The sequence below is a fragment of the Miscanthus floridulus genome, chromosome 1 (genome assembly GCF_019320115.1).
Source record: "Miscanthus floridulus cultivar M001 chromosome 1, ASM1932011v1, whole genome shotgun sequence".
Lineage (NCBI taxonomy): Eukaryota > Viridiplantae > Streptophyta > Magnoliopsida > Poales > Poaceae > Miscanthus > Miscanthus floridulus.
In genome coordinates this window covers 123,938,875-123,947,657 of record NC_089580.1, presented here as the reverse complement: position 1 = coordinate 123,947,657, position 8,783 = coordinate 123,938,875, and the positions used below count along the sequence as shown (strand labels likewise).

General features: G+C 43.2%; 1 protein-coding gene across 1 annotated transcript; it reads left to right on the top strand.

The window, feature by feature from the left end:
- Positions 1-1,290: 1,290 nt before the first annotated feature.
- LOC136540231 (calcineurin B-like protein 1) lies at positions 1,291-4,562 on the top strand. The gene is made up of 8 exons (XM_066532237.1): positions 1,291-1,887; positions 2,168-2,250; positions 2,963-3,022; positions 3,128-3,236; positions 3,318-3,370; positions 3,608-3,688; positions 3,796-3,908; positions 4,389-4,562. Exons 1-8 carry the CDS (start codon positions 1,809-1,811, stop codon positions 4,450-4,452), a joined length of 642 nt encoding a protein of 213 aa, XP_066388334.1. The 5' UTR covers positions 1,291-1,808; the 3' UTR covers positions 4,453-4,562.
- The last annotated feature ends 4,221 nt before the right edge of the window (positions 4,563-8,783 follow it).

The following is an 8,783-nucleotide window of genomic DNA, read 5'->3' as shown; positions in this document are numbered from 1 at the left end:
GCCAGATTGCGTTAATCTCCAATCAATCACAATCACGTGCAAGGGCAATAATTGTAGTATAATAATCTATAATCTACTCGGCCCTGATCTTGATCTTTTATATAGGACAAAATTCTTGATCTTATATAACTCTAGGACAAAAGCCAGATAGCGCTCCACCGCCCAACGGGATAGCATGAAGAGCAGCCATCATTCGACCCAACGGTAGTGACACTGACAATGTTGCTAACAAACCGTAACACAAGTGCATGCGAAGTCAGAATCAAATTCTGATCAAAACTAGTCGGAACAGAATAACTTTAGAACAGCCAGATTCCTCCGAAGGAAGACATACTAAGATGTCGTTGATTCTCTGAGCTAATAGTTAGCTACTAAATTTATTTTTTAGTAGATCCAAACACCATAACTAATAGCCCAACTACTAACTTAAAATGAACTATTTAGTCAATAAAAATATTAATTGGTTCATATAAGCTAAGATCATATTTGAACCACAGAGCTAATAATTAGCTGCTCCTTTGAATCCGAACAGGTCTACTTAATAGTCTAATCAATTATGAGCCTGTTTGGATCCTTATGACTTAGTTAGCTGCTACTCTCGCTAAAATGTCATGTAATGTCTTACCTACTAACAGCTATCTAAGTTGAGAACCTATTTGGATTCTCAGTTAAACAACATATTCGCTCGTTGGTTTTAGCCAGGGTTTATAAGCCGACCAACAGTATTTTCCTCTCATAAACAAACAATTACCAATCGGGCTTATCAGCCTAGAAACCAACCAACGAACAGGCTGAAAATGTAAGGTAATTCGTTACCTACTACCAAACTGACAGTTAGCTATTAGCTGATTTCTTAAAACTAACCTCTACTAATTAACTGGATGGATCCAAACAGTAGATATCTTGATCAAACCTGTTCTAATTCATAAGCTAACAATTAGACTCAGCTTGTTTCAGATTATCTCGATAAAAAACGCATGGTCTCGCGAATTCCGTCTCCGGAGATCGAAGGTAATCAGAATAATCGACCAGAATCTAAGACGCCGTCGCCGTCGGCCGGCTGCGGGGCCTGCGGCAGTTGGCTCCGCGACTAACAACCTTCCAGGTTGGTGCGTGCGCCACCACCCTGCCGTAGTGCCGTTAGGCATGGCGAGCGACGCGCGAGGCTGGGAATAGGCGCACGGTGCTCTGTCGCGTGCCGCATCGCTTGTGCCGTCGTGCGGCTTCGTCTCGGCACCCTTTTTCGCCGCACGTTTCGGCCCTTTTCCAGTAGAAGAAGCGTCGAAGGGGACGCGCACATGCGCCGGCGTGGCAGAGCCTGACACGACCCCAAGGCCGAACGGGGCAGGGCGGCCGCCCCTGCCGCCCGGGGCCTGGGGCTCAGCTAGTCAGCTCCCCGCCTCGTCTCGGCCTGGGTCGGTTCGCCCTCGCTCCGAGCGTGGTCGGCGCGATTCCCTCGGCCCCTGGTCCGCTCCGCAGTTCCGCACCCCGCTTCGACCAACCAATCGCCGCCGCGTCGCGTCGCATCGCATCGCCTCCTTTTCCCCGGACGGCGGCCTCGCCTCGCCAGAAGAACCCACAGGCTGCAGCCGAAACCCCCAGTCTCCGTCATCCGAACCCGCCTCGACGGCCCAGATCCACTCGCCCCCGCCGCCCTCGTGCCCCTCACTCCCTCACCTCCTCTGCGGCCGCGGCTCCGCGGCGAGGTCAGCTGCGGGGGCATTTCTAGGCGGGAGCGCGGGCGGCGGGGCTAGCAGATTGGTTGGTTTCAGTGCTTGGGTCAGCTCTAGAAACGCCCCGCCGCGGCGATGGGGTGCTTCCATTCCACGGCGAAGCGGCAGCACCCTGGCTACGAGGACCCCGTGCACCTCGCCTCCCAGACCGCCTGTGAGTTTGCCGATCCCATCCCTTGCCCTACGCGTACGAGCTACTCGCGTGAGTTCAAGTTTTTTTTTCTTATTTATTTTTCAAAACAATGATTGCCGTGGTTGGAATGGGATTGGAGATGCCAAATGTTTCGTCTATATATCGGTGTCGTGTACTAGGATATCTTAGATATCTGTGTACGAGCACTGGATGCATGCTGCATGATCCTTGCGTTTTCTGTAATTTTTAAATTGCCCTCACTAGATCTTGCTAAGTACGAGCTTTTGTTTTGCTTATGTAGTCAGCGTTAGCGAGGTTGAGGCTCTATTCGAGCTGTTCAAGAGCATAAGTGGTTCGGTCATTGATGATGGCCTGATCAACAAGGTATATTCTATCGGTCATCTCTGTATTCCTTATCATATTGTCAGTTTTGGGTATGAACATCAAATATGCTCACTAGCCATGTTCTAGTTAGCTCTCCTTGCTGATTGTAAGACTGGAAAGTGAAACTTGTAATCCTACGTTTTGTATTTTTAGTCTCGTCAGCTGCAGAAATTATGTGGCAATGCAATTTTTATGTACTTTTTCGTAGTTGTAGCAGCTTGTAGGCACCAAGATTTACGTTCAAATGTTTGTTTTCGTTCTGCTCATGGTTGTTCCTTGCCAAATGTTCCTCCTTTACAAGACAACCCAATGATACATGAAGTGCTCTACTTGGTATATCAAATGATCTCACACTTCTACTACATTTTTTTTTCAATCAAAGATGCAATATCGAAACATACTCATAAGTTATCTGTCTAGATTGGATTGAGGTGCCATCTCAGGTTATGGACGTACAACAACGAAATACCTGTTCGAAAATAAGCTATTGTGTCCTGTGCCATTCATATTTTGGATAAGCTAAATTTGAACTGCATAACTAGAGGAAGTGTATTTTGGTTCCATATTTATTTCAAGCATCATGTTATGCAAAGTTTTTGAACTGTCATGCTAAATCTTGCGGAATTATCACTTTATGCCATTGAGAACTAAAATTTTGTGGGCATAAAAACCTAAGAGTGATTAATCTTTGCCACCATTTTATATTGCACAGGAAGAATTCCAGCTAGCATTATTTAAGAATCAGAGGAAAGAAAATCTTTTCGCTAACCGGGTATGCATCTGCTTGACAACTATACTCATTTGAATTTCATCACTGTTGTATTGTGCTTTAAGCACTATTGCCATCAGTTAAATTTACATGAAACTGGCCTCGCAGATATTTGACCTTTTCGATGTCAAGAAAAGGGGTGTCATTGATTTTGGTGACTTTGTCCGAGCTCTAAATGTGTTTCATCCAAATATCCCAATGGAAGAAAAAATTGATTGTAGGTTCTTATCTTTTCATTTCATTTCATTATGATTTGTTTTATCTCATGTCTTTCTAAAAAGTTTGAACTACCTGGCAGTCTCGTTCAAGCTATACGATATGGATGGCACAGGGTTTATTGAACGGAAGGAGGTAATTTTCTGGACTCTTCTGCATATATTTTCTGAATTTTAGTTTCCACATGAAAATTAGTAAAATAGCTATAAAGAAGATTTTTTTTTTTTTATGTTTGGCTGATTGGCCAGTGGCATAGACGATTATGTACTGATGAACTAAGGAAAAACGATTCACGATCATTTACTGCTGAACTAAGGAAAGCTTTGTGTCCTTTCTTGGCTAGCTAAAACTTGTGTAATCCTCCTGGTGCAGGTTAAGCAGATGTTAATTGCTCTCCTAGGAGAATCAGAAATGAGGCTATCTGATGAGATCATTGAGACAATCCTGGATAAGGTTCTTTTAAACATTTCATCAAAAATCAAATGGTTACTTGAGTCATAAATTGTTCCTGTGACCTATACTGGAATTAAGACTTACAGCAAGTTATGTGGTGATGACAGACATTTTCAGATGCTGATGCAAATCAGGATGGGAAAATAGATAGAACAGAATGGGAGAATTTTGTCACAAGAAATCCTTCCTTGATGAAGATAATGACTCTGCCATACCTCAAGTAAGAATGTACAAAATAGACATTTAGAATCATTTTATGGAGACTACAGCAAATATGGTAGAAAATAGAAATTCAGAAGCATATATATCTTTATCTCCTCATACCTAAATAAGTGAATGATGTGTCATTTTAAATCCTAACTGATGCCTCTGCCAGCAAAAATGAAATATCTAAGATAACTGAGAGGATTGCTGCTACTTACACAATTTATTTGCTAGGAGTTCAGAATGTTGACTTGATCTGCAGTTATTTTTCTGTCACCTGAAGGCTGAAATATGAAACTTACAAAAAACTTCTCTACTTTCTATGTGCTGCTGCCTCTTGAATCAGTTGTTTAGGGATTCAATGTTACTATCGTAGTGTGTTACATTTATCTGAACCAGAACTGGCCCACATAAAATTCTGCTTTGTGCTTTGCATGAACTTTGATTTGAAGCAACAAAAATACCTGCTAACGATTTTCCTTTGTCAATAATTCAGGGACATAACAACAACATTCCCCAGCTTTGTGTTTAACTCCGAAGTCGACGATCTCGTCACGTGACCATGATTCTCTCCCCAATGTATAGTTAACAAGGAGTTTTTTGTTCCCTCAACCACAAAAAGGAGAACCTGTGGAGGGTTACGAGTGGAGATTTCCACCTTTCTCTGGCATTATGAATGGAAGGTATATTCATGCGGCTACCAGGAAGGGTGCGTCAAATTGGCTGCCACAGATGTACGTGACGAGCTGTAGTTTTCACACAACGGTAACGGTGATGCTTTTGTGTTGGTGGTGATTGAGAGTGAGAGTTAGTATGCAGAGATGAACATTTTTCATTTTTACCAGTGGGAAGTCTCTGTTTTGTTTGTGAAACTGCGATGTGCTTGTCTGTACTGATCAAATCTGATTCTTGTCAAAGTAGTACTGCATTCTACTCCTATCTTTAGAGTAAAATACACTAGAAGTCCCAAAACTTGCATCGCATGTCTTTGAGGTCTCAAGTTATTAATGTCCACTTTTATATCTCTTAACTTACTACATCCTAAAATATAAGGATTTTGAATTGTCTTGACTTGAAATGTTCTAAGTTTGACCAACTCCATAAAAAAGAACAATAATATTTATATTTACTGCATCAAATTAGCATCATTAGATTTGTGAAACATAATTTTATAATTTGCCACTTTGATGTTGTAGATATTAATATAAACTTAGCTAAAATTAGAATAATTGAACTTAGGTTAACTTTTGATCCTTATATTTCAAGATTGAGGGAGTAATTGGTTCTCGAAAGAAAAATCTTAGGGCTTGTTTGAATTGAGCCCTCAACTGGGGGATTGATGCCTAGACCAGGCAAGATTTTTAGGTTTGCAACCAAAACGGCCCCTTACTGATTGATTCATGTGAGTTCAACACCTATGACGTACCCTTCTGCTGCTAACATGGATACTAAGACATGTTATTGCTAACATCGCTACTAAGACATGTTAATGATGAAGCGTGAAATAGAGAGAGGAACGAGAAAGAAGATGTTAGACGAGATAGTTTGGTCCCAATACAATTTCTCTTTTTCATTGAAAGGTATATGACATGGATACCAAGACCGTTAATGATGAGGCGTGAAATAGAGAGAGGAACAAGAAAGATGATAGACGAGGATAGTTTGGTCCCAATAGAATTTCTCTTTTTCGTTGAAAGGTATATAGGGTCTGAAGGATGTTGAAATGGTGAGGTGATAAAATTTGACCGACAATTAACCTGATTGGCACATATTAGAAAGGCTTTGGACCTTGGCTAAACCACTTACCAAGTTAAGGGACAAAATTACAAATTAATAATTTAAGAATCTAGATGATACCATCAGATAAATTAGGAACTATATTTAGCATTTTGTACCTATTTTATCTTTGTGGTTTCAAAGTGCACATTGTTCATGGTTTAAGTGTCACTTCGCACATGTGATAGTGCTCAATGAACTGTACTCCCTCCATTCCAAATTATAAGATGTTTTGGCTTTTCTAGATATATTGTTTTTATTATATATCTAGACATAGCGTGTATCTAAGTCAAAACGTCTTATAACTTTGGAATGGAGGGAGTAGCAAATATCGACAACAATCATACATGATATTGTAAGGATCATGTGTCCATAAATATATCTTTAAGATTTGATGATTGAAATGATAACAAAGTCCAGGACTAACATGCATGTTAAAAATATGTTAGACATTCTATAATATATCCTATATGTATGCAAGAAGAGAAGTGACGTAAAAGACATGTGATAAAATAGAGCAAAAAGGACTTACTACACATAATGGTCCAACGGTTGAGGAAAGAAGCGCGCCAGATAATCAAGGAGCCAGTTTTTCTAGCAACAGGTGAGTGTCGGACAATTGAAGAACAGAAGCACCCAAAGGAATACTCCACGCCGAGATGCACCGCAGCCTGCACCAAACAGTTTGGCATGAAGGCAGAAGGATGGCAGATCATTCACTATTAGAGGCTTGGTCACTATGTGACACTATGCAAAGATGTGCGCTGGACGATCCGGTGACTCTAGAGTGAAGGCAGAAGGATGGCAGATCATCTGGTGGTGTTCAAAGGCTTGGTTACTATGCGACACTGTGCAAAGACATGCATTGGACGGTCCGATAAGAAGAAATGCACAACAATGTATCATCTGATGCATATAAGAGACATGCATGGACAGTTCAACTTAGAAGAAAACACAAGTATCAGATTGTTTGGCGGTTGAAAAATTGCAAAGGCTAGTTCAACGCTCGTAGCATCGATATTGTGAACACAGTGGACCGTTCAGTATTCAGTTTTTTGGCAGACCTTTTTCAATGGCTAGTTGAGGGGGATGTGGCTATATATATGAGGTCGCTTCACTTCCGTGAGTGTGCTAGAGTGCCCCAAGGTTGTTACAAGTTAGAGCAAGTGTTTCTACACTCCACCCACCCTCTCAAGACATTCACGATCACATCTAAAGGGTGCGATAGACATTATAATGCATCATTGTGAGGTTTATAGTCCTTAGCGCTTGAGAGCTTTGAGTGATTGGGTTGTTATGCCCTTGTATCTTGATAAACCAGAGCACTTTAGGTTTTTGTGACCTTTATTGAAGGAGTTGTGTCCTAAGTGGCAAACATCCGTTCTTCCTGTGGAGCGGCATTTTAGCGCGAGGGGCAAGGAGACAACCTACCTCGAGTGGAGAAGCTTCGTGTAGACATGACGTCAAGGTGATCGGAAGAGCCAGGTGGTAGTGGTGAGACTGTGTGACTTGTGCACTAGCCTTTGGTTGGTGGAGGTCTTGTGTGGCAAATCCAACACCGTGACCAGGGAAGACTTGGTGATTGGAGCATACCATGATACAACTTCAATACATAGCCACGTCGCCAAGAGTTTGCCCTCTCTAACCTGAGCTCTTTACTTACCGCATTTATTTGCTTCCACTTTGTGCTTTGCTTGTGTGGCATTATCTTTTTAGATTAGCTTTAGGCTAATTGTTATGATTGGCTCTTGGTTGTAAATCTCTTTGTGGGTCAAGGGTAAGTTGGAGCATACTAGGAAAAACTTTAGTGCACATCTTGCTAAAGTAGTTTATGGTTTTTCTAATTGTAGTTTAAGTTAAGCCCTAGGACTTAAGTTCTAATTAGCAACCCAATTCACCCCTATTTAGTGTTCACGGGGCCTTTCAGATACAATACACACTACTGGAAACAGGGCCTTTGCCGAGTGCAAACTTCTTTGTCGAGTGTCAAAAATCGGGCATTCGACAAAGAATTGCACTCGGCAAAGGACTTATTTACCGAGTGCCAGGCTCTTGGCAAAAGCGCGACACTCGGCATAGGCTGCCCCGCGTAACGGTGCACGTCCTTCTTTGCCGAGTGCCTGCTGTTAGGCACTCGGCAATTTTTTTTTGGTAAATACTTTGCCGAGTGCCCCTGACACGGCGCTCGGCAAAGATTCAATATTTTTTTTGAAATGTCTTTGCCAAGTGCCCTGTGAAGGCACTCGGCAAAGAGGAAGTTTCTAAAAAAATTCAAAAATCCTCTTTGCCGAGCGCCCCCCCTTTGCCGAGTGCCATGCCCCGACGCTCGGCAAAGTTTTTTTTTTGTTTTTGGCCTCCAAATTTTTTGTGCAGCCCTTTTAAAGTACTAGTAACTCCTTGTTAGAATTTGGGGATTTTTATGGCTTTTTGATATATTTAGTTACTTTATTTCGTTTACTTGAATTTTTTCGAAAACATATAAATTTGAACTGCACGTGGTACGGATAATGGAATTTAATGATTAAAAAAATGATAATCATGTTACTGAGTGTAGTGTGAGGCCGTATCCAGGAACGGACCCGAAATTTCGGACATCTTGTTCACGAAACATGACCGCGAACTTGCGTGCGAAGTGTTTTTAAATTCTATAAAAAGCAAACGAAGTCCGAAAATTATGAAACTTGTTGAGAGGTCGTGATATCCTATGTGGCGACTATGATAAAAATTTCAGAAGATTTCGTGCACGTTGTCACGTACGATGCTTACAAACCAGGACATCGCCCGCGCCGCCCGCACGTCGCCCGGCCGCCCGACCGCCCGCGCTGCCCGCGTGCCCACGCCACCACGACGCCAGGCCGCCGGCGCGCCTGCGCTGCCCGCGCCGCCCAGCTGCCCACGCGCCCGCCAGCCACCGGGCCACCACCGACGCTGCGCGCCGTCGCCCTTCCCCGCGCCGCGCGCCGGCGCCTGCCCCTACCCCCGCCAACCCCCGCCCCCACGCCCGCGTGTGTCCGAGCGTGGCCAGCTCGCCCACGCCGGCCCACCAACGCCGGCGGGTGGAGGAGGGGGGGGAGGAGGAGGAGGAGGGGGAGGAGGAGAGGAGGAGGCGAGGAGG

Bases quoted from the DNA above. Each gene is read 5' to 3' on its own strand.
- LOC136540231 (XM_066532237.1), top strand. From the start codon at position 1,809: ATGGGGTGCTTCCATTCCACGGCGAAGCGGCAGCACCCTGGCTACGAG. The intron at 1,888-2,167 runs GTGAGTTTGCCG...TTGCTTATGTAG, and splicing joins CCTCGCCTCCCAGACCGCCT to TCAGCGTTAGCGAGGTTGAG. The intron at 3,237-3,317 runs GTAGGTTCTTAT...ACTACCTGGCAG, and splicing joins AATGGAAGAAAAAATTGATT to TCTCGTTCAAGCTATACGAT.